General features: G+C 43.6%; 1 protein-coding gene and 1 non-coding gene across 2 annotated transcripts in view; both read left to right on the top strand.

The window, feature by feature from the left end:
* LOC124789737 (serine/threonine-protein kinase 32A) overlaps positions 1-26,444 on the top strand; it is a 603,517-nt gene extending 577,073 nt beyond the window's left edge. The window contains exons 9-10 of the mRNA XM_047257189.1: positions 10,441-10,578; positions 25,752-26,444. Coding sequence (XP_047113145.1) covers positions 10,441-10,578; positions 25,752-26,234 — 621 coding nt within the window. The 3' untranslated portion in view covers positions 26,235-26,444. The remainder of the gene's footprint in view (positions 1-10,440; positions 10,579-25,751) is intronic.
* On the top strand, positions 17,998-18,072 carry Trnas-cga. Its single transcript has one exon. It is a non-coding gene; the product is annotated as a tRNA-Ser (tRNA).
* Positions 26,445-26,903: the final 459 nt, after the last annotated feature.

The raw sequence follows: 26,903 nt of genomic DNA, 5'->3' as shown, positions 1-26,903 counted from the left end.
CTACTGCTACAATACTAGCTTATCAAGATTTAAGTGTGTCTGAACGTAGTGTTATAATCGGCGCAGGAACCATGGGACACAGCATCTCCGAGATAGCAATGAAGTGGGAGTTTTCCTGTACGACCATTTCACGAGTGTACCGTGAATATCAGGAATCCGGTAAAACATCAAATCTCCCACATCGCTGGGGCCAGAAAAAGATCCTGCAAGAACGGGACCAACGACGACTGAGGAGAATCGTTCAACGTGACAGCAGTACAACCCTTCTGCAAATTGCTGCAGATTTCAATGCTGGGCCGTCTGCGTGAAAACCATTCAGTGAAACATTATCGATATGGACATTTGGAACCGAAGGCCTGTTGGTGTACAACTTATGATTGCACGACACAAAGCTTTATGACTCGCCTGGGCCCGACAACACCAACATTGGACTGTTGATGAGAGAAAACATGATACCTAGTCGGACGACTCTCGTTTCAAATTGTATCGAGAGGATGAACGTGTAGGGGTATGGAGACAACCTCATGAATCCACGGACGCTGTATGTCAGCAGGGGGCTGTTCAAACTGGTGGCGGCTCTGTGATGGTGTGGGGCGTGTGCACTTGGAGTGATATTGGACCCCTGATACATCTAGATACGAGTCTCACAGGTGACACATACGTAAGCATCCTATATAATCACCTGCATCGATTCATGTGAATTGTGCATCTCGATGGACTTGGGCAATTCCAGCTGGACAATGCGGCACCCCTCATGTCCAGAATTGCTACAGAGTTGCTCCAGGAACACTCTTCTGAGTTGAACCACTTCCTCTGGCCACCCAACTCCCCGAACATGAACATTGTTGAGCATATCTGGGATGCCTTGCACCGTGCTGTTCAGAAGACACCTCCACCTCCTCGTGCTCTTACGGATTTATGGACATCCCTGCAAGATTCATGGTATCAGTTCCCTCCAGCATTACCGCAGACATTAGTCGAGTCCATGCCACATAGTGTTGTGGCACTTCTACGTGCTCGCGGGGCCCTGCAAGATATTAGGCAGTTGTACCAGTTTCTTAGACTCTTCAGTATATGTATTGGTTTCTGTCGAATCGTGCTTGGATTTAGTCATGCTCATTACTGATACCGATATCTCCTTTTAGCCGACGCCATACAGTGTCCTCCTAATTTTCATGTTATGGCGAGTCACTTTTCTTTCAAAAAAGGATGTATCATCATCAGTGAACACCAACTGTGAATGTAAGTTGTCTCCGTCTGCACTCCCAGAATGAATTTACGAACCTCTACACATTGTTGCTTACCGCAAATATGAAAGCCTTGTAGCCACTGAATGCTGTATGGCCGGAAGCAAAAACGTCGCAACAAAAAGGTCAGACACGTTAGGAATGACTATATGTCTGCTGGCACCAGGAGTAGATTTCCGTGGACTTCGAGGTAAACGTGCTGTAGTTCCTGAACGCGCACTCGTGATCGACGTGTAGATATCCTCCTACATAAACAACCAGTGCCTTGATACAACTTTGAAATGTAGAAGGTGCTATGGGGTACTCCCAACGAAAATAACACCACACAGTTGTAACTGAATTGCACCCTTTGAAAGGAAGAACGCTTTACACTTGGAGTTGCTTTTTTGTCACCGTCTTGACTCGACACTCAGTACGCAATTAACGAGCGAACCAATGAATTTGGCAGCTGACTTGGAAGTCCCATTCCGACAAACACATGAACCCGCAACATACAGGTGGCGCCAAGTTTCGAAGCTTAAGCTAAAATCTGACTAAATTTTAAGAAAAACGTCAACGGTTTTCAAGGGTTTTCCCTTCCCAACGGAAATCTTCGCATCAGAGAAATGGGATGATGGCTGAACGATGTCGAGTTTTTAATTATAAGACGATCGTAACCAATTTTTATTTCACTACGCACCTGAACATTAATATTTTGATCACAGGTGATTAATCAAGAAAGTGTTGGGTGAAATATTGAAGCATAAAATATGTACTCCCTCAGGTAACATTTTCACATGCATCAAAGCTGTCAACGCGAGCTGTGTCAATTGCTGCCACGAAGATACAACCTGTTTAGGAATGTAGCCACAGTCAAAATATAGGGTAAGTCAGAAAGAAAGAACAGATTTCAAATGTTTCTTACAAACAAACTGCAAAAGATAGGAACATCGAAGCATTAGTCTATTTCATTTCACATACGAATCAATATGTCTCTGTTTGTTGAGTCTACAGCAGTTCGATTTCTCAGCTCTTGAAAAGTAGCTGCCATAGGTGGGAGACAGACTCTGCCTTTCCTATAAACTCAAAAAAAAAAAAAAGAAAAAATTGCAATACGTGAGGCCTGGTGTCCAGGAAGCCAAAAGCAATGAACAAGTTCTTATTGTTCACGTCTTCCATTCCAGTGTTGTGGGACGGTGTTGTTAAGATGGCGCCGCACCTCAAGGTGAAATTGAGGCTAGGCCCCGTCATGCATAAAAATGAAATGAGCGGAATCTTCGTGAATTTGAGGAAACAACCAATTTTGCATCATGTCCACGTTTGATATTCCTGTCTCAGTTTCTTCGGCAAAAAAAGAGGCTCCATAAACTTTGTGAAAGGAAATAGCACAAAACAAATTCAGTTTCGGTGAGTCTTTCACGTTGGACAACAATGGCATCATTTTGTGACGCCCAGATTCTTACATTATGGCGGTGTACTTTACCCGGTAGACGAAATGTCGATCTGTCCGAAGAGATGTGTCGTTCACGAAAAGTGTCCTCTTCTTTGTCCTGGGAAATCGAAATGCTAAATTTGTACCTTCTGTTACGGTCGTTGGAACGAAATTCCTGCAGTAACTGCAGCTTGTAGGGCTTCATACGCAGGCTTCGTTTCAGAACGCTCCACACCGTTGTTTGAGGAAGTTGAAGTTCCTGGCTTGCCCGTCTTGTGAACTTCCGCGGGTTTCGTGTGAACGGATCTCGTATGCTGAGGACTTTTTCATGACACGTGCGTGGCCGAACAGTGCTCTTCTCTTGGCATATTGGACAAATATCCAAGAATTTGGTATGACAGTCATGAATGTGCGTATACAGAGGCGACTTCTCGCTGAATCTATTATGTCTCCATGCTCATTGTTAAATATGTGGGGTCTAGGAAGCCTGTTTACTAGGTTGGCTAGACAAGCAATTCAAACAAATCGTATTAATGAGTTTTATTACAAAAACGTAAATGGCAATACTTAGCTTTGACAATCATACAGAAGTGTCACAAGCAAAGAGCGGAATACAAAGTAAGCAGTATTTTCAGTATAACAATTCCCAAGTCTGTATTGATGATGATGATGATGATGTGTTTAGTTTGTGGGGCGCTTAACTGCGCGGTCATCAGCGCCCATACAAAGTCCCAATTTTTTCACGGTCCAATTTTTTTCACAGTCCAGTCTATCCACTGTCACGAATGATGATGATGGTGATGATGATGATACGATGAGTACAGCACAACCACCCAATTTACGCCGTAACAGTATCGACGGCAGAATGCACATTGCACATGAACAATGGCTTGACTTCGCGCAAAGTCCAAAACACAAAATGATTCCTCTTGTGTTCTAGTCGCCACGTTGCAGCACAGCTTGTCAAAACTTTGAACCCTCCTCTATCCAGTGACATGCGTTGAAACCTGTTCTTTATTTTCGTTTACCGGGTATAACTTAAATAGGTTTTAAATAAATACGTGATACAATGTAATTACTGTAAAATTTAGGAGAGGAAGTACTGTATATTTTTGTTACTATTACTTCCATGTGAGAAACCACATGTGCTTTTACGATTATTGTAATAACGATTGACTTAGTTTCCACCCAATGTCATTACGTAACGTGGGACAACTGTTCTGGTCTAAGTTTCTTTAGTCTCTTCAGAGCAAGATCATACATTGTAAACTAGGATGTGCTGATAATTTATCCATGCATCATTTTGACTAGGTCTACACAACTTTTGGATATCTACCAGGCGACTGGTACTAAACCTTCCGTCAAACAAGCGCTTTGTAAGAGAATGCAATGTTTAGCAGGCTCTGGTCTCTCATCGAAAGCATCGAGTCCTCTAAATTTTCGATCTTATAGTTCTTATACAGTATCTTGATATTTTTCTCTGTATCGACAGCTAATTTATTCATCCTTTCCTCTTTTCCAGAGTGCCTCGATGTCGATGCATTTATTTTCAGAATTAATTATGCTTTTTGTAATAGGTGTAATTGCAGATATTTCTGTTGGTCCTGAGGACAGCGTTTTGAACAACATTACATTAGTACACTACTGGCTATTAAAACTGCTACACCAAGAAGAAATGCAGATGCTAAACGGGTATTCATTGGACAAGTATATTATACTAGGACATGTGATTACATTTTCGCGGAATTTGGGTGCGTAGATCCTGAGAAATCAGTACGCAGAACAACCTCCTCTGGCCGTAATAACGGCCTTGGTGCGCCTGGGCATTGAGTCAACAGAGCTTGGATGCCCATGCACCTTCAACACGATACCACAGTTCGTCAAGAGTCGTGACTAGCGTGATGCTCGGCCACCATTGACCAGAAGTTTTCAATTCGTGAGATATCTGGAGAATGTGCTGGCCAGGGCAGCAGTCGAACATTTTCTGTATCCAGAAAGGCCCGTCCAGGACCTGAAACATGAGGTCGTGCATTATCCTGCAGAAATGTAGTGTTTCGCAGTGATCGAATGAAGAGTAGGGCCACGGGTCGTAACACATCTGAAACGTAACGTTCACTGTTTAGAGTGCCGTCAATGCGAACAAGAGGTGACCGAGACGTGTAACCAGTGGCACCCCATACCATTATGCCGGGTGATACGCCAGTATGGCGATGACGAATACACGCTTCCAATGTGCGTTCATCGCGATGTGGCCAAACACGGATGCGACCATCATGATGCTGTAAACAGAACCTGTATTCATCCGAAAAAATGACGTTTTGCCATTCGTCGTTGAGTACACCATCGCAGGTACTCCTGTCTGTGTTGGAGCGTCAAGGGTAACCGCAGCCATGGTTTCCGAGCTGAGAGTCCATGTTGCTGCAAACGTCGCCGAACTATTCGTGCAGATGGTTGTTGTCTTGCAAACGTCCCCATCTGTTGACTCAGGGATCGAGACGTGGCTGCACGATCCGTTACATCCATGCGGATAAGATGCCTGTCATCTCGACTGCTAGTGATAAGAGGGCGTTGTGATCCAGCACGGCGTTCCGTATTACCCTCCTGAACCCACCGATTCCATACACCGCTAACAGTCATTGGATCTCGACCAACGCGAGCAGCAATGTCGCGATACGATAAATCGCAATCGCGATAGGCTACAATCCGTCCTTTATCGAAATCGGACACGTGATGGTACGCGTTTCTCCTCCTTACACGAGGCGTCACAAAAACGTTTCACCGGGCAACGCCGGTCAACTGCTGTTTGTGTATGAGAAATCGGTTGGAAACTTTCCACATGTCAGCACGTTGTAGGTGTCGCCACCGGCGCCAACCTTGTGAGAATGCTCTGAAAAGCAAATCATTTGCATATCACAGCATCTCCTTCCTGTCGGTTAAATTTCGCATCTGTGGTGTAGCAATTTTAATGACCAGTAATGTATTCACACCATCTTCACACTTGTAATTACAGTTATTAGGAGAAGTGTGTTTCTAGGAAGGCTAGTATCTCCAATGGTACATGTGGCCAGAGCAAGCCACTAATGCATATTTTCATTTGGCAGCAGTTCAGGTGGTGAAGTTTGGATGCGTGGATGCACAGTGATTGACTAACTGACAGGCGTACTCATCTTTGTGGTGCAGTTACGACTGTGCATAAAACATCAGGTCGTAAAGTTCATGACGTGCTTGTAGGAAAAATTACCAACACACTGCTGGCTGTACGTATTACTATGTCAGATATAAAGGTATCTGCACTTCTGCCTTTTAGATCCAGTACTTATATTAGAGGCGTTCCATAAATAATGCAACACATTTTTTCTCTGAGAGCAAGTTTGTTTTATTCAGGATTACAATACACCACATCGTTCCCCACTCTTTGGCTACAAAACCCAGTTTTTCAGCATGATTTTCGTTCGATGCGACGGCATTACATGACCTTACTGGGAGGGCCTGTATGCCCACATGTTTCCACTCTACCGGTCGACGTCAAAGCCAACGTCTTACTACATCAGTAACCTCCCCATCATAAATGTAGCGCTTCCTGTGGCGACCTTCATTGGCTCAAACAGAAGGAAATCGCAAGGTGCAAGATCCAAGTTGTGGCGTGGATGAAGAAGAAGAGTAAAATCAGTTTTGTGAGCTCCTCTAAGGTATGCAGACTTCTGCAACGCCTTGCGTTGTCATGGAGAAGCAGAAGTTCGTTTTCATTTTTTGTGACGACGAACATGCTGGAGTTCCAACGATGCCGGAATCACAGCTGTGTGAGGCCGGCTAACATACGAGAGATCGGACAGGTTTGCATGAGCTTGTTGCGATAATGACAGACGCCTCGCCCAACGACTCACCGTGCTTTTGTTCACTGCCAGGTCTCTGTACCTATTCTTCAAGCGCCTATGAATAGCTTAGATGCTGTGGTTTTCCTCCAACAGAAACTCAGTTACAGCTCTCTGCTTGGTAGGCACCTCTGCTACAGACGCCATCTGGTGGAACTTCATGAAAGTGTAGGGGCTGAAGCTGGAATATTTCGCGATTTGCTACCACAAATTACGCATTTTTTTCAATAGAAATTGGTGAAGAGAAAGAGGTTGCATTACCTATCGAACGCTCCTCGTAAATTACCCTGTGCTAGTGCTTCTGCAAGCATGTATGTCCGGTGCTGGTTGCTCGATGTCTTAACTATATATTTCCTAGGGACTTCTCGATTATTGTGCAGGATGACTATAGTTAAGGTTCGTGCTGAAAACGCTGTAAGAGACAAACAACCACTCGTCAGAGTAAAGGCCGTTCCTCTGTTTATGTCTGAGACGCTCGACATGATTGTCTCAATGCAGGATCACGCGCTGCTGGTATAGCACTTTTACAAGAATGGCGACCGTGCACCAGTAGTTGCGCCAAAGTTCTGGTTTACTTAAGTGTTTGAGAAAACGCGCTGTTCCGATGTCTGCCAAGGGTTTCAGAAAATGATTAAGATATAGAGAAACATAGGTTCTATTGAAGTGCAGTTTCGCGGAGGGAGCGGAACAGTCGATCTGACGTCAATAGAGGATGTAGTGTCAACATTGCAGGAGGAGTCGAGCGGCGGTGGGCAAACATGCAGTGCATCATGAAGAATTGCCCGATCTTTGGACATGTCAGTAACTTCGGAGCAGTTACTTCTACGAAGCACCCTGCATTTTTCTGCATTCAAAATTACCCACGTTCTAGGGTTGTTTAATGCTGTCAGCCAGTAAGGAAAACGTATGCTCCAGAATTTCTTGCTCGCATGGAAGTAGACAATGAATGGTCATGAAATATTTTATGGAGAAACGATGCCCATTTCCAAGATTATGCCAGTACACAGAATTTCAGAGTATGGAAAGTGGAAAATCCACTCGCACATCAACCGGTACAACTTTATTCTGCGTAGGTAACTTCGTGGTGCGTGTCGACGGCATCGTTTATCACAGAGCCATTTTTTTTTCGAGGAGATGGTTCCTGCGGGTACCTGTGCCGTCAGTGGTAAACACTATGCCATTCCAAATCTCCAACAACGTGAATGTATGAGCAGGATTATTTTTATGTAGCCTGGTGCCCCTCGGCACATTGCGTAGCCAGTGAGGAAGCTGCTGCAGCGGCATTTTGGAAGTGGTAGAACTATCAGTCGTCGTTTCCCTACATCCTGGCTGTCCAGTTCACCTGATCTTAATCCGTGTGACTTCTGTGGAGTTATCGCAAAGATGCTGCGTTCAGTACTCTAAGAATGTAGCTGAAATGAAGGCACGCATTCCGCAACACATTCTGAGTAAAACCCCTGAGACGCTCCGATCTGTTGTGGAACATTTTGTTCCTCGATTTCAACTTGCACCAAAAACGGCGGACAACACATTGAACATGTCTTGGCCGCTGTCATGACAGTTAAGAACCGATATCACTGTGGCATTTTTCTGTGGTTTGAGGGTTCAGGACAGTTAAAAACAGATTTCTTCCATCCGATGTGGTACGACGTTGCCGGGATGGACGGGCTTTTCTAGCTAATAGTGCCACAACTATTGAATGCCAGACTTGAGCACTCATGCACATTGCACAGTACCGCTGGTTTGATGTGCAACTCACATCATAGCCGTCGTATGGCGAATCACCAGTTGAAACTCTAACTTTAATCATAATCTCTTTGTATTGTTACCATGACGAATGATCAGATATGAAGCCTCGGTTTGATTATTGGGTGTTACCATGAAATTCTTTACATCAAAATTCAGTGCCAGGCTGCGACTCGAATTTGGTAATTTGGAGTATAGTTTCTCACTTAAATCAATCGCAATCGCTACACAGACAGTCTGCATTTACATATCTTATCTTCTGACACTGAAGAGAGCCATTAGGAATCTCAGTTAGATCATTTGCCGAATCAGAGACAGTGAAAGCTGAAGATATGGAAGATAGTCTCGTTTGAGGACAATATTTTAATATCTCAACATATTTCTTGTCGAACTACCGTTGTTGCTAAAATGTAGTGTTGTACGGTGTTGTCGTTGTCTGGGAGATTGAAGAGTAGACGAAACAGTGTATCTGCAATCGTTTCCATTCTTTACTGTGCGTGTTGTGTCTTGCGTACAACGATTCTAAGTGAGACTGGAGATAGACTGCGCTGTTTTCATTGTTGACTGCAGGGAGAGAAGGGGTGATACAGATTGCAACTAGAAATCGTTTACATTCGTTACATAAGGAAAATGGAAAGGGGAATATCAAGAAATTTAATCCTTTATTCAGATCATAGTGTCTGTTGGCTCAGTGCGATGACTGCAAGCAAATATATGCATTTAAACGTTCTAGACGTTACTAGAAAATGATATTGTCATGAGTTTAACGATTACTATTTGTGGCTGGAGATAGACTGCGCTGTTTTCACTGATCACCACAGTGCGAGAAATGGTGGGATACATTGCAGCTACTGATCCTTTACACTTCTTACATAAGGTAAATGGAAAGTGAAATACTAAGAAATTAATTTTATTTTAAGAAATTATTAAGAAATTTAATTTAATTTTGTCTCAGCTCATAAATATTTGCAGATATCCCCAAAAGTCATACATGGACAAAATAAAAGTCGACATACATTTCACACATTCACTTTGTTCTAAATCGTAAATAATCGCAGCTATCCATAACAGAGTCGTACATGGGGGAAATGGAGATGAACACACTTTTTAAGCTCTGTAACTATTCTTCATTTGGTTAGTGTTTTAGAAGTACTTGTAGCCAATTTTACTATGATTCAGGACAGAATAATTCATGTCTTTGGGTTATGCGAGTGGTGCCCATGCGCTGTCCTTTCCTTAGTTAATTTAAAAAATTATCTTCGTTGTTGATACTGCTCATTTAAACACAAACAGATTTTAGAAGCACGCACACGCATTTATACAAGGTATATCATGTACAGTGCTCATTTAGCTTGTTATATGTTCCCGTTGGCAAGCGGGTTACACATTCCACAGGCAGGCAACTCACGTAGAGCTACTTAAAGTTCTGCAGGACAAGGTTAACGAGTTGAATTCTGTTTGCATATTCAGCTGCAAGCGGAAAACAAAGTTCGCCCTGTCAGAAACAGTCGAGGAATTTAGTTAGGGAAACCCGCTTTTTGATACAGACCTGAACTACACGTACCTAGACGTAAGGGGCAAAGCAACGAACACTATTTATATCAGTTGCCATATATTTGTTATTGTGGTCTTCAGCCCAAAGGCTAGTTCGATGCTACTCACCATACTGCTCCATCTGCGCCAGCCTCTTCATTGCCGAATAACTACTGCAACATACATACTTCTGAATCAGTTTAAAATTACGTAAATTGCGATACACTATGATTTAGTTAGTGAAGCGGTGCGCGTGGGAAGACACAAGATTCAATTAGTAAGAGTAAAAATCCATTTCTCATTCGTTTTCGTCTTTCGTGGTTTCTCTAAGCAATTCTCACGAATGTTAGAAAATTCCATGCCTGACTTCCCTCGCCATACTTTCTAATGGAAATGATACTGTATCTCCCATAACGACACTATCAGTTACATGTTAATCACTAATCTTCATTTGCTTCAGCATAAAGTTCTGTTTACTAGCCCTCAGCTACAAAATTTTCGGTGATGAGTTAAAGGTGTTTTTGTCTGCACATTTGCGTAAATATATCAATACCGTTAAGGTCATTTGTCTTTAAAGAACTAAATCGTGACACGTAAATTACATTATAATGAAACAATTATTTTATTGCAGAAGGACCATCTCAACTGCGATCCTACTTTTGAGCTGGAAGAGATGATAATTGAAACCCGACCACTTCACAAGAAGAAAAAACGCCTTGCCAAGCAGCGCTCTTTGCGAGAGATACAGGGGTCAGTGAGTGTTGATATGGTGAGTTTTGGAATGCACATATGTATAACTCAAATATGGATTTTTCAGTCAGACTAAATTCTAATCTGGAAACAATTATCCTACCTAGTAGTTTTGTATACACCTTACGGTTTGTGGAGGAGGGCAGCTCTGGTACCAATTATTACTTCCCCCTTTTCTCTTACGCTCACTAAAGATGCGTGGAAGGAGCGCCTGCCTTAAGCTTCCGTAGGAGTTCTCACTCGTCTGTGTGTTTCATCGCGGCCAGATTCGCAGTACATCATGGTGTGCAGGTGCTTTTGACTTCTTCACGGATGTACCTCACTTTTCTCTTGGCGTTAGTCTTCTCACTGGTGCGGCTCACCACGAATTCCTCTACTGTGCCAACAATTATCGAACTACATGAAAAAATACGCAAATTATTTACAAACTGCGTGATGCACCCACTATATTCAACATGTAAACGTCACTACATGTATTCGGATTTAGGTTATGACACGTCAGATATGCCTACCATCATTGGCGATGATGTGAAGTAGAAAGTGTCGGAACATCGATGCTGTCGATGACTTCTTGAATAGTTGTTTTCAGCTCGGAAATGGTTTTGGCGTTATTGCTCTACACCTTCCTTTAATATAGCCCTACATAAAGAAGTCGTATGTTTTTCTACCAAGAGGGAAGTGACCATAAGAAAAAGATTCAATAATCAACGAAAGGATAACGGTCTACGAGTCACTGAGTGGCAAATAAGAAGCTTGAACGTGGTAGGAAGCTAGAAAATCTGAAGAGGGAAAACAAAGGCTCAATCTAGATATAGTAGGGGTCAGTGAAGTGAAATGTAAAAAAGACAAGGATTTCTGGTCAGGTGGGTCTACGGTAATATCAAAAGCAGCAGAAAATTGTATAACGGGAGTAGGACTCGTTATGAATAGGAAGGTTGAGCAGAGAGTGTCTTATTGTGAACAGATCGGTGATAGGGTTGTTTTTATCGGAATCGACAGCAAACCAACACCGACAACGATAGTTCAGGTATGTCGACGTCGCAAGCTGAAGATGAAGAGATAGAGAAATTATATAGGGATATTGAAAGGCTAATACAGTACGTAAATGGGGACGAAAATCTAATATTCCTGGGCTTGGGACAAGGAATGAGAGAGGTGAAAGACTGAGTTTCGTTACAAGTTTTAGATAGTAATAGCGAATACTCTGTTCAAGAATCACAAGAGGAGGAGGAGGTGGTATAAATACTTGGAGAAGGCCAAGTGATAATGGAAGACTTCAGTTAGATTACATCATGGTCAGACACAGATTCCGAAATCAGTTTCTGTATTGTAAGGCGTACCCAGGAGCATATATAGACTCAGATCACAATGTAGTAGCTACGAAGAGTAGGCTGAAGTTTAGCGGATTAGTAAGGAAGAATGCATAAGCAAAGAAGTGGGATACGGAAAAACTACGAAATGACGAGACACGCTTGAAGTTCTCTAAGGCTGTAGATACAGTAATAAAGAACAGTCAAATGTGCAGTACAGTTGAAGAGGAATGCACATCTCTAATAAGGGCAATCAGAGAAACTGGCAAGAAAAACATATGCACAAAGAACATAACTGTAAAGAAACCATGGATAACATAAGAAATACTTCAGCTGGTCGGTGAAAGAAGGACGTACAAGAATATTTAGAGAAATTCTTAAATACAGAAATATAAGATGCTGAGGAACGAAATAAATAGGAGATGCAGGGAAGCTAAGACGAAATGGTTGCATGAAAGATGTGAAGAAATCGAAAAAGAAACTTATTCGGAAGGACTGACTAAGCATATAGGAAAGTCAGAACAACCTTCGGTGAAATTAAAAGCATGGGTGGTAACATTAAGAGTGCAACAGGAATTGCATCGTTAACTGTAGAGGAGAGAGCGGATGGCTGGAAAGAGTACATTGAAGTCCTCTATGAGGGAGAAGATTTATCTGATGCGGTAGAAGAAGAAACAGGAGTCGATTTAGAATAGCTAGGGGATCCAGTATTAGAATGAAAATCAAAGTCAAATCAGGCAGAAGGGATAGATAACATTCCACAGGAATTTCTAAAATTATTAGGGAAAGTGGCAACAAAGCGACTATTCCCGTTGGTGTGTAGAATGTACGAGTCTGTCAATATACAGTCTGACTTTCGGAAATATGTCATCCACACAATTCCAAGACTGCAAGAGCTGCCAAGTGCGAGAATTATCACACAGTCAGCTTAACAGCTCATGCATCCAAGTTGGTGACAGGAATAATATACAGAAGAATGGAAAAGAAAATTGAGACGGTGTTAGATTATGATCAGTTTGGCTTTAGGAAACGTAAATGCACAAGAGAGGCAATTCAGACGTTGTGGTTAATAATTGCAGCAAGACTAAAGAAAAATCTAGACCCTTTCATAGGATTTGTCGATCTAGAAAAAGCGTTTGACAATATAAAGTGGTGCAAGATGTTCGAAATTATGTGAAAAATAGGGATAAGCTATAGGGAGAGAGGGGTAATATAGAATATGTACAAGAATTAAGAGCGAATAATAAAAGTGGGCGACCAGGACGGAGATATTCTCGGATTAAAATGGGTGTATGACAGGGATATAGTCTTTCGCTCCTACTGTTCAGTCCGTACATCGAAGACGGAATGATGGAAATAAAACAAAGTTTAAGGAGTGGAAATAAAATTCAAGGTGAAAGGGTATCAGTGATTCCATTCGCTGATGACATTGCTATCCTGAGTGAAAGTGAAGAAGAATTACATTATCTGCTCAATGGAATGGACGGTCTAATGAGTATAGAATATGGACTGAGAGTCAATCGAAGAAAGACGAAAGTAATGAGAAGTAGTAGAAATGAGAACAGTGAGAAACTTAACATCAGGATTGATGATCACGTAGTAGATGAAGTTAACGAATTCTGCTACCTGGGCAGCAAAATACGCAATGACCCAAATGACGGACGGAGCAAGGAGGACGTCAAAGGTAGACTAGAACTGGTAAAAAGGGCATTCCTTGCCAAGGGAAATCTACAAGTATCAAACATAGGCCTTCATTTGAGGAATAATATTCCGAGAAATGTGGAAATTTTTGGTAAGTTCCTATGGGATCAAACTGCTGAGGTCACCGGTATCGGTCCCTAGGCTTAACACACACACACACACACCTATGCCCGAGAGAGGACTCAAACTTCCGACGGAAGGGATGGGGGGAGAAGGGGGCAGCCGCGCGAACCTTGGCAAGGCGCCTCACACCGCAAGGCTACTCCGCGCGTCTTATTTTCTGAGAATATACATTTGGAGCACGGCATTGTATGGTAGTGAGACATGGTGCGTGGGGAAACTGGAACAGAAAAGTATCGAAGCATTTGAGATGTGGTGCTACACACGAATGTTGAAAATTAGGCGGACTGATAAGGCAAGGAATGAGGAGGTTCTGCGCAGAATCGGAGAGGAAAGGAATATGTGGAAAACACTGAAAACACTGACAAGGAGAAGGGAAAGGATGATAGGACATGTGTTAAGACGTCAGGGCCGGCCGCGGTGGTCTAGCGGTTCCAGGCGCTCAGTCCGGAGCCGCGCGACTGCTACGGTCGCAGGTTCGAATCCTTCCTCGGGCATGGATGTGTATGATGTCTTTAGGTTAGTTAGGTTTAAGTAGTTCTAAGTTCTAGGGGACTGATGACCATAGATGTTAAGTCCCATAGTGCTCAGAGCCATTTGAACCATTTTGAAGACGTCAGGGACTCTCTTCCATGGTACTAGAGGGAGCTGCAGAGGACAAAAACTGTAGAGAGACAAAGATTGGAATACATGCAGCAGATAATTGAGGATGTAAGTCGCAAGTGCTACTCTGATATGGAGAAGTTGGCACAGGAGAGAAATTCGTGGCGGCTGCATCAAACCACACAGAAGACTGATGACTCAGAAAAGAAAAAAAAAAAAAAATAGGGGTGAGATGCAGGTCTTCACCAACAATTTGTCGCAGTGTCTCCCTGTTGATTCCCATCTGCTGAGCAGCTTGTTCGATAGTTTTCCTGGAGCTGGTTTGAAGCACAGCGCCAATTTTCTAAATGTTTCCAAGCGTTTTCACCCTTTTTGGACGACCGACATTGCGAACACTGTCATCACGAACTCTACCTATTCTCTCAAATTTGGGAATCACATTCTTGATTGTTAGGACAACTGGATCGCTTATCTCCAGCTTGAACTGGGTTTCAAACTTCCTTCGAGTCGCAGTCGGGTTGTTATTGCACGTCTAGTATTCTTTCACAAGCACTATACCCTCAGGCACGCTGTACCGTGACATTTTCACTTGCAAATGCCCGACAACAAGGTGCGTGCCCATGCGCACACTAATTCCCATCATGCTCATTGCCCACCCGTGCAGTTTGAACGTCCTGATGCAATCCGTTCAGAAATTATGATGGTTTTATTTCATATAGTTGTGAAAATTATCACCCTGTATTTGCTGAATGTATTCCAATCTCGGTCTTACTGTATAGTTTTCACCCTCTAAAGCCCCCTCCAGTACCATGGAAGTCGTTCCCCGACGTCTTAACAAATGTCCTATCATCCTGTCCCTTCTTCTTGTCAGTGTTTTCCACGTATTCTTTTTCTCTCCGATTCTGCGGAGAACCTCCCCATTCCTTACCTTATCAGTCCACCTAATTTTCAGCATTCGCCAGCCGCACCACATCGCAAATGCTTAGATTCTCTTCTGTCCTGGTTTTCCCACATTCCACGTTTCGCTACCATAAAATGTTGAGCTCAAAAAGTACATTCTCAGATTAAAGTCTATGTTTGATACTTCTCTCGGCCAGGAATGCCATTTTGCCAGTGCTGTACTGCTTTTGATCCCTTCCTTGCTCAGTCCGCCATTGATTGTTCAAAAGTGTGTCAAATCTTATGGGACTAAACTGCTAAGGTTATCAGTCCCTAAGCTTACATACTACTTAACATAAATTATCCTAAGGACAGACACACACACCCATTCCCGATGGAGGACTCGAACCTCCGCCGGGACCAGCCTCACAGGCCATGACTGCAGTGCCGCCATTGATTATTTTGATGCTGATGTAGGAGAATTCCTTAACTTGGTCTACTTCATGATCACCAGTTATGATGTTAAGTTGCCCTCAGTTCTCATTTCTGCTACTTTTCATTACTCTCGAGTTTTACTCTCAATGCATATTCTATACGCATTAGACTTCATTCCATTCAATATGTCATGTGAATCTTCTTCACTTTGACTGAAGATAGCAATGTTATCAGCCACTCTTAACATTGATATCGTTTCGCTCTGAATTTTCATCCCACTCTCGAATCGTTCTTTTATGTCCGGCACTGCTTTTGCGACGTAGAGACTTAACATTAAGGACAAAAGACTATGTCGTTGTCTTATACCGTTTTTAATTCGAGCACTTCGTTTAAAGTCTTCTAATCTTCGCTCTTGGCTCTTTTACATACTTTATATTACCCGTCCTTATTGTATCTGGATTTTGAACATATAGCCCCATTTTACAGCGTCAAACGCTTTTTCCATATCCTATGAATGTGTCTTAATTTTTCTTCAGTCTTGCTTCCATTATCAACCAAAATATCAGAAATGCCTCACTGGTCCCTTTTCCTAAAACGGAACCGATGTTCATCTGATAGATTCTGTTTTCTTTTCCATTCTTTTGCATATTATTCTTGTCAGGATGCACATTTATGAAGCTGATTGCATGATAGTTCTCGCATTTGTCGGCTTTTACAATCTTGGTAATTGTGTGGATAAAATTTTTCCGAAAGTCACATGGTATATCACCAGTTCTCATACATTCTACACACCAACGTGAATAGTCGTTTTGTTGCCACTTGTGGTTTTAGAAATTCCATGGAATCCATCCTTCCTGCCTTATTTGATTTTGAGTCTTCCATAGCTCTTCTAAATTCTGATCCTAATACTGGATATCTTCCCTATCGACTCCTCTTTTCTGTTCTGTCACGTCAACGTATAAGTCCTCCGCCTCGTAGAGGCCCTCAATATACTCTTTCCGTCCATCCGCTCTCTCCTCTGCATTGAACGGTGGAATATCCGTTTTACTTTTAATGTTACCGCCCTTGCTCATAATTTCATAGAATGCTGTCTTGAGGTGTCTGTATACTGATTCAGTCCTCGCAACAATCATTTCTTTTTCGATTTCTCCACATTTTTCATGTGGTTATTTCGTTTTAGCATCCCTCAAACATCACCTTCACCGCTAGAAACGGACCGCCCGGCAATAGGGTTTTTGAAATTTTTTATATGTATGGTGCGTGAAGCTCTGAACTCAAATAGACCCTAAGTTAAAAAAAAAAAAATAGAACATTGACGCACCACGAAGGAATTATCGTAATGGGATGGCAGTTATTCAACTTGAAATTTATAATAGAGTTGTTGCGTGTCCTCTTGAGGGATATCGTGCCAAATTATGTTCAATGACCAAGGTAGGGTTTGGCAAGTACAAAGACAAGCGGCCCATCTCCCCCTATGAGCGGGCGGGCATTGTCTTACTGAAACGTAAGGGCAACAAAAAGGGGCGTAGAATATCTTCGACGTGTCGCTGCCCTACAAGGATGCCACGGATGACAACCAAAGATATCCAGATGACACCCCAGCTGTCACAGACGTGGGGCTGTGTGGCGGGCGACCTTGATTGTGGTAACCGACCCGTCCGAGGCGTTTCCAGACACGTCTTCGGCCTGGAATCTCATGACTGAAGTAGAATTGTCTTCAGCGATGAGTCCCACTTCCATCTGGCCCCGATGACCAGCGAAGGACCCTCCAAGTACCTTTGAATTTTTCACAACCTAACGCACCAATTGGACAGAATGTGGGGCGATATCTCTTGTGAGGACATCCAACAAGTCTATCAGTAGATGCTTTCATAAGTGCCAGAGGTGGACTCACGCAAGTTTTTGTAACTCCTTCTCTGGAATAAATATCCAGTTTTTTCTGAAACTGTGTCCATTTGTTAGTCTGTACACATGTTCCGATTTTCGTCTCATTCGGATAATTTCTTCGTGGTGCGTTGTTTGTTTTTGTCTTGGAGTGTACATCTCCCCCAAAACAGTCCGATGTAACTTTAAAAAGTACCTGACAACATGGATTTGAAGTTTTCCGGCCATTTTGATTATGGTAAACTAAGAGGGTCCCGAGTTCGAGTCTCGGTCCGGCACACAGTTTTGATCTGCCAGGAAGTTTCATATCAGCGCACACTACGCAGTAGAGTGAAAATTTCATTCTAGAAACATCCCCCAGGCTGTGGCTAAGCAATGTCTCCGCAATATCCTTTCTTTCAGGAGTGCTAGTCCTGTAAGGTTCGCAGGAGAGCTTCTGTTAAGTTTGGAAGGTAAGAGACGAGGTACTGGCAGAAGTAAAGCTGTGGGGACGCGGCGTGAGTCGTGTTTGGGTAGCTCAGTTGGTAGAGCACTTGCCCGCGAAAGGCAAAGGTCCCGAGTTCGAGTCTCGGTCCGAGACACAGTTTTAATCTCCCAGGAAGTTTCATATCAGCGCACACTCCGCTGTAGAGTGAAATTTTCATTCTAAGAGGGTCCTTTCAACTAGCAGAGTTGTCATATGGTTCAGTGGTCGCCCATTGTCTGGGGGGAGGTACGGTTTCGATTCCAGATACAATAAAAACTTTTAGACAAAGGTAAATGTTCTATGAGCGTTTTCCTGATGAGCAGAATACATAAAGCGCACGAAAATGGTAATCGCTAGAGCGAGTCTCGTTTCGGTCATAATTTTTTCGTATTTTTTCCGTCGAGTTCGAATACCTTCGTCAATTGAATATAAAATTAATCGAATATATGGTAACTAATACATTCAATTGCCATTTTCATGAAAAAAACATGCCTTATTTTTCATAATTGTTTATTGCACATAAAAGTCCAGGTTTCGTTGCAAAAAAACGTTTCATTGTATTCCCATGTTTTATAAAGAATTTTTAATCAATATTGTACAATTAAAAAAATTACAAATTAAATTTTTTCCGCCTTTTTGTATTTCATACCTCATGTAAATGCTCAGATCACATGTACCTTGCTTTAAAAACTTCATTCTACGAGGATTCGAACCCAGCCCCCCTCCCCCAAATGCTTCAGGCGAGCACTCTACCGCAAAGCCACCTCGCATGTAGAAAGACCACTCCGACAGTTTAAGCTACTAAAAACGGCGGCAAACCTACAAAGCTGCTTCTCTCTAGTATCTTTGTGAGTTCCGTCGAACTGCTTTGGGGGAGGTGTATTTGTGTTCTGAGCTTCATGTACCATAAATGTAATAAGCTACCAAAATCAGTGTTCCCCTTGTAAGTACTGGTGTAATCGAACTGACGTCTTGACGTTTCTTCTATTCCCAGTGTTTGTGAGACCATTAGCCCAGAGTGCAATAGGATATTAGGTAGCACCTCCTCCTCCGCCGACTATCATCAGCATTAGGGCCTAGCTAAACTTTAGAAGGAAAAAGAATTTTCCCTGAACACTTTTATTTTCACAACGACCAAAGATAAATAAATTTAGTTTTTGCAAGTGTTTTACTAAACCATATACGAATTAGACAATGAGAAAATTGGTACACCTTATTTTTATCAGCATCTTTTGTGGTATGATATAGCAAATTTCAGTGCATCGTGAGCGGTATCTACAACTCCTTGTCAGGAAAGAAAACTAATTCTCTTCATCGAGGCTAGTGATATGTTTCCATTCGTCCATTCGTCCCCCTAGAGTCACTCGCTGCACCCACACCCTGCATCCCCGTTTAAAGACAATTATTTTAAAAGGCTTGCACTATACTGAGGACTACTGTTTGTGAATCTTGTGTCTGCCAGACTCCTTGGTTCTGAGCTCACAATAATCGGAAGACTTCAGGCAGCCAATGCGTTTTATCCTATCACTGGAACTAATAATTATAATAGTAATACAATGTAGATCCTACAGCAGTGTAGTAGCCATTACATACAAGGGTCATTGTATAAGTCATAGCAACTATGGTATATTTTGTGATAATGCGACAACTTGAGGATCTCGCGACAGTGTATATCTGAATGCCTCCAGTACAGGAGGTCAGGGTAAAGTTGAAATGAATCACCCTCGTTGGAACTTTGGGTAAATTCATTGTGCACTAGTACAAATCGAACAAAAATGAATCAGAATCAAGTGCTGTGCTTCAAATCGGTTTCCCAGTCCATACGCACAGCGTTTACAATGATGGAGTAGGCTATGAATACCTTTGGCATTGCCATCAATGTGTGTCACCTGTCGTCGAAATGCTGCAAGGATATTCACCATATCTGCAAAACGCCTCCCACGCAGTGGTCTCTTTAGTTGTGGAATGAGGTCCAAGTAGCGTAGACTAAGGTCTGGTGAGTAGATTGGATGAGGGTGGGGGTTGGGGGTGGGTGGGGGGGGGTGGGGCGGGGGAGGTCGGCAGATCCATCCCGTAGCACGTTCAGCTCATACTGAATGTTTCGGGCGCTGGTACCGAGCCATTCTCGAATGCGATCGCTTGATTTCGGTAATGTCTGCCGCGGGCTTTCAAATGTACAGTATTTACAGTAATGCGAAACATTCGCTCGATATACCATAGTTGCCGTGAATTACGGACTGACCCTCGTAGCTACTGTTGTGTTATGCCGTCAGGTTGTTCGTTTGTGTGTATACAGGGATTTCCGTAAGAGCGTCCAAAAATGTAACAAGGCATAGAGAATTCTCCACTGACCAAATTGAAGCAAGGAAGCTGGGCTCGGAGAAGTCAGCTTAAGGAGATATGGAATTAAACCTGTCTACCGGTTTGTCTAGCAGTATTACTGTTTTCCAGCTTATTTGCAACTAGAACGTGTACAAGTATACACGTACTGTGCTATTTATTTACATGTTGATTATTTATTTCCTGCAAGGAGACAAGGAGGAAGAGCCTGATTACCAGGAAGCCATGTTTCAAGTTTTGCTTACATTACTTGTCTATAAAGTGGCTCTGTTGTACCGTATTTACATTGTCTGTGACACAACGTGCTACGAATCAACGACAGAGTCATTCATTGCCGGCCGCTGTGGCCGAGCTGTTCTAGGTGCTTCAGTCCGGAACTGCGCTCTGCCCTTGTCGCAGGTTCGAATCCTGCCGCTGGCATGGATGTGTGTGATGTCTTTAGATTACATAAGCTTAAGTAGTCCTGTCGAGGGGATTGTTGACCTCAGATGTTAAGTCCCATAGTGTTTAGAGCCATTTCAACCATTTTTTAACTTAGCACATTACTCAGTGCTATTCAGAGAAGTACAGTACAACACGGTGGAGCAGTACCGGTACAGGATTTCCTCGTCGCTGGATTGGAAGGGAAGGTCCTAATCCAACGTATGCGAGGTCATGTGATCTGAATCCCTTTTATTATTTCATACGGGGATTTCTAAAGTCACTTGTGTATGAGATCGCAATGGATACAGAGATGGAATTAGTTGCCATAGTTGTAGCTGCCTATCATGTACTTCGAAAACCAGGGATATTCGTCGATGTCAAGCGAGCACGGAGGTTGATGGCCATCAGTTTCGGCACATTTTTTAAGATACAGTAGAAATGGTTCAAATGGTTCAAATGGCTCTGAGCACTATGGGACTTAACATCTGTGGTCATCAGTCCCCTGTAACTTAGAACTACTTAAACCTAACTAACCTAAGGACATCACACACATCCATGCCCGAGGCAGAATTCGAACCTGTGACCGTAGCAGTCGCGCGGTTCCGGACTGAGCGCCTACAACCGCTAGACCACCGCGGCCGACTGTAGAAATGGTACATTCATTGTGTCGATTATGGTATTTGCAATTAACTGATGTAAAGAGAAAAGTACACAGTAGTGTGATTTTATTCCTATTATCTCCCCAAGAAAGCTTCTCCGACCCCAGGTAACGTACCTCATATTGTTCAGTGGCGCACCCTCTACATCCTGTTAAAATTTCTCACGCACTTACGGAAAAACCCTGCATGTTATTTATATGCCTCAGTGTTACTGTCGCCGGCCGGAGTGGCCGTGCGGTTCTAGGCGCTGCAGTCTGGAACCGAGCGACCGCTACGGTCGCTGGTTCGAATCCTGCCTCGGGCATGGATGTGTGTGATGTCCTTAGGTTAGTTAGGTTTAATTAGTTCTAAGTTATAGGCGACTGATGACCTCAGAAGTTAAGTCGCATAGTGCTCAGAGCCATTTGAACAATTTTTTATAGTGTTACTGTCAAAAGTGCCTGATACAGAGACTGTGTGTAATGGGTGGACTTCGTAAGGAACAAGTTGTCTATATGTTTATTTGATATTGTGCCACACGTTAAGGCTAGTATTCGAAAAAAATGTAATTGTTGGTAAATTATCCACCTAGCACTGCAATCTTGCAAAGTAGTGGTAATAATAATGACTTCCAAAAACAATTCAGTTTGTTGACCAAAACAGTACCGAAACCTTTAATGTTTATCCCTCGGAAAATTTCATTTTACCACTTCAAAGTAGGTAACCAAAATTGTTTCCTTTTTTATTTTGATTGTATCATTGATAGATTGTTCTAAATTAATTATTCAACTAAACTGCGTCTGACTGCGTCTGTGAACTTGTTTCTTGCCCTCCTCCATTTTGCCAGAAATGCAACATGTATTTGACTCAGCAATCAAGTTTAAGAGAATAATGCCGTTTGTGCAATGGCAGTAATATGGTACTGGGAAATTAACTTTTGGCCCAGATGTTTACTTAATAAAAATATATCTTGACTTGAATAATGCTAGTTGCGCAATGGCATAAAATTAGTTATTTGAATTAACTTTGCTCGTTAGTTCGACCAAAATCGATTTCAAGCCATGAATTGCACATACATATTGCATAGAGGCCTCTTACGTAAAGTACACAAGCGGCAAGACGCAGTCAATACCTTCGCTGCGCAGTGCCAATGGTACTGTTACCAACGACTGTGCCGCTAAAGCGGAGTAATTGAACGCAGTTTTCCGAATTTCCTTCACCAGGGAAGATGAATGGAATATTCCAGAATTTGAAACACGAACAGCTGCTAGCGTGAGTTTCTTAGAAGTAGATACCTTAGAGGTTGCAAAGCAACTCAAATCGCTTAATACGGGCAAGTCTTCAGGTCCAGATTGTATACCGATTAGGTTCCTTTCAGATTACGCTGATACAATAGCTCCCTACTTAGCACTCATAAACAACCGCTCGCTCACCGATAGATCTGTACCTACAGATTGGAAAATTGCGCAGGTCGCACCAGTGTTTAAGAAGGGTAGTAGGAGTAATCCATCTAACTACAGTCCTGTATCATTGACGTCGGTTTGCAGTAGGGTTTTGGAGCATATACTGTATTCAAACATTATGAATCACCTCTAAGGGAACGATCTATTGATACGTAATCAGCATGGTTTCAGGAAACATCGTTCTTGTGCAAAGCAGCTAGCTCTTTATTCGCACGAAGTAATGGCCGCTATCGACAGGGGACCTCAAGTTGATTCCGTATTTTTAGATTTCCGGAAAGCTTTTGACACCGTTCCTCACAAGCGACTTCGAATCAAGCAGCGGGCCTATGGGGTATCGTCTCAGTTGTGCGACTGGATTCGTGATTTCCTGTCAGGAAGGTCGCAGTTCGTAGTAATAGACGGCAAATCATTGAGTAAAACTGAAGTGATATCAGGTGTTCCCCAGGGAAGCGTCCTGGGACCTCTGCTGTTCCTGATCTATATAAATGACCTGGGTGACAATCTGAGCAGTTCTCTTAGGTTGTTCGCAGATGATGCTGTAATTTACCGTCTAATAAAGTCATCCGAAGACCAGTATCAGTTGCAAAGCGATTTAGAAAAGATTGCTGTATGGTGTGGCAGGTGGCAGTTGACGCTAAATAACGAAAAGTGTGAGGTGATCCACATGAGTTCCCAAAGAAATCCGTTGGAATTCGATTACTCCATAAATAGTACGATTCTCAAGGCTGTCAATTCAACTAAGTACCTGGGTGTTAAAATTACGAACAACTTCAATTGGAAAGACCACATAGATAATATTGTAGGGAGGGCGAGCCAAAGGTTGCGTTTCATAGGCAGGACACTTAGAAGATGCAACAAGTCCACTAAAGAGACAGCTTACACTACACTCGTTCGTCCTCTGTTAGAATATTGCTGCGCGGTGTGGGATCCTTACCAAGTGGGATTGACGGAGGAAATCGAAAGGGTGCAAAAAAGGGCAGCTCGTTTTGTATTATCACGTAGTAGGGGAGAGAGTGTGGCAGATATGATACGCGAATTGGGATGGAAGTCATTAAAGCAAAGACGTTTTTCGTCGCGGCGAGATCTACTTACGAAATTTCAGTCACCAACTTTCTCTTCCGAATGCGAAAATATTTCGTTGAGCCCAGCCTACATAGGTAGGAATGATCATCAAAATAAAATAAGAGAAATCAGAGCTCGAACAGAAAGGTTTAGGTGTTAGTTTTTCCCGCGCGCTGTTCGGGAGTGGAATGGTAGAGAGTTAGTATGACTGTGGTTCGACGAACCCTCTGCCAAGCACTTAAATGTGAATTGCAGAGTATTCATGTAGATGTAGATGTACATTCTTTCATTGGTGGGAAACTTTACTTTACTACTCATTTTCGTATTCAATACTAGCTAAGGACGTGGATTATGATTCAGGCTATTAGATTTAAACACAATGTTGATCTCAATATATATTTTGGAAAATTTTTTATAAGAGTGATTCGTGCTACAAAAGTGTTTGAAATGGTAGGTTTTGTGTATGACTTAAAATTTTAACAATATATATATAGGTTTTGTGTATGACCCTGATCAGACCATTTCAAAGATTTTTGTAGCACGAATCACTCTTACAAAAAATTTTCTAAAACGCATACTGCGTCATACTTTGGACATACAAATCCTAACTCTGAACATTATCTAACAAAAACCAATTTGAAATGATTGTACATGGTGGTCAGAAAATGTGTGGAATGCTTGTATGGATGTTACAGGGCAGGTTGTACTGAGATATAAATGTTAAGAAAAAAATTCGATTCGTTGCGCCGTTTCCGGGTTATTTAGCATTCAAATTAGCCAATCAGATCGTCGGCGCGTAAATTCAAGTTTCAGCTAACGAGACAAAGCACTCGTTGGGCAACACCGCTCCTGGCAGGCCGCTTGAGTGTGAGCGCCCGACGCCCCGATTGGCTAAATTCTACGCTAAATAACTCGGAAACGGAGCAATGTATCGAACTTTTTCTTAACATTTATGTCTAAGTACAACCTGCCCTGTAACATCCCTATAAGCATTCCACACATTTTCTGACCAACCTGTATATCTTCTCTCAAACTCGGGACCTTTGCCTTTCGCGGGCAAGTGCTCTACCACCTGAGCTACCCAAGCACGACTCAAGCCCCGTCCTCACAGCTTTACTTCTGCCAGTACCTCGTCTCCCACCTTCCAAACTTCTGGAAACATCCCTCAGGCTGTGGCTAAGCCATGTCTCCGCAATATCCTTTCTTTCAGTAGTTCTGCAAGGTTCGCAGGAGAGCTTCTGTAAAGTTTGGAAGGTAGGAGACGAGGTACTGGCAGAAGTAAAGCCGTGAGGACGGGGCGTGAGTCGTGCTTGGGTAGCTCAGGTGGTAGAGCACTTGCCCGCGAAAGGCAAAGGTCCCGAGCTCGAGTCTCGGGTCCGCATCTCGTGGTCGTGCGGCAGCGTTCTCGCTTCCCTCGCCCGGGTTCCCGGGTTCGATTCCCGGCGGGGTCAGCGATTTTCTCTGCCTCGTGATGACTGGGTGTTGTGTGATGTCCTTAGGTTAGTTAGGTTTAAGTAGTTCTAAGTTCTAGGGGACAGATGACCATAGATGTTAAGTCCCATAGTGCTCAGAGCCATTTGAACCATCGAGTCTCGGACGGGCACACTTTTTTTTCTTTTTGCCCGCTCGCACCCGGCCCTCTTATCCATCAAAGATCCTCCTACTCAAAGATATTATACTCATTCGACCTTGCGGTTGGCAACTACCGATTTTATTTTCTGGAGCTACCCTGATCAGACCTTAGCACATACCTTTCACTCTCATCAGATAATAACTCCCAGATTGGGAACCACTGTTCTAATGTGAACACATCACCATTGGTCGGTAACGTCGCCTGTCGTTATGCCCCATTCCGCGGTCCGTTTCAGGTTGACTGCGACCTGCCAGCGGAGAATCAGCTGAGTCACGTCCCGGAGTTCAGAGTGTACAACCGCGAGAGGGTGCTGGCGATGGAGCAGAAGGAGAAGGCGTGGGAGGAGGAGCTGGCGGCGGCCATGGCGGCGTCGGAGGCGGTCTCCGCCGTGGTGCCAGCCGCCGCCCTGTCACCCCACAGCGCCTCCTGCCCGCGGCTCGACAGCACTGGCGCCCCCAGCTCCGGCAACAACAGCAGCAGCAACGGCAACGGCAACGGAAACAACAACAGCAGCAGCAGCAACAGCAGTGCAGCGCATCACGGAGACCGGCAGCGAGCGCGCTCCGGGTTGCTGCACCGCCACCAGGGGGTCAGCTTCGACGCCGCCATGAACCACCTGCACGACGCCAAGGCGCCGCACCCGGCGCAGCAGGGCGGCAAGGGAGACCGCGGCAGCGACGTGCTGCGGCCCGCGACCACCACACCCCTCTGCCAGTGACCGCGCCTCGCGCTCGGCCTCAGCTACGAATCTTCCGTCTGAGTCTCCACGTCTCCCCGCGTGGGTGAGCGTCGCCGCGGTTCTCGCAGTAGTGCCGGAGTAAGCTGACGTATTGTGCGGTGCGTGCTGCAGGACCGAGGACACTCATTCGAAATCTCAGTAAGGAGAGGCGATCTAAAATGGAAGACTGAAAGCGAATTCACTTTTGACACTCGAACAACATGTATGTACATGTGAATGAAAATAAATGTTTCATCTTTATTTTTAGAACAGCATTTTATTCGTGATAAAACTCAGAAACGTGGATTGAGGGGAAACCGCAACAGAAGAGAATCGAAGCACCTGAGTGTGGTGCTACAGAAGAATGTCGAAGATTAGGTGCACTGATAAGGTAAGGAATGACGAGGTTCTGTACAGATTTGGCGAGGAAACGAATATATGGGACACACTGGCAAGAAGAGGGAACAGGATGAAAGGATTTCAGTCAGTAACGAGCTGATAAGGGACTTAGACTCTGCACGCACCAGCAGGAGTGGGTTATCCCGGACGCGCGCTGTAGCCCTACTGGCAGCGCGTTACTCTGGTGAGTCCGGGCCTGACGCCGAGCCAAGTCGGGCGGGTTGCGTCACCGACTCGCTAGGCGCTCAGCGTGCAGTGCGGCACTGTTTT

Source organism: Schistocerca piceifrons, chromosome 3 (genome assembly GCF_021461385.2).
Source record: "Schistocerca piceifrons isolate TAMUIC-IGC-003096 chromosome 3, iqSchPice1.1, whole genome shotgun sequence".
Classification (NCBI taxonomy): domain Eukaryota; kingdom Metazoa; phylum Arthropoda; class Insecta; order Orthoptera; family Acrididae; genus Schistocerca; species Schistocerca piceifrons.
This window is presented reverse-complemented; position numbering and strand designations above follow the sequence as displayed.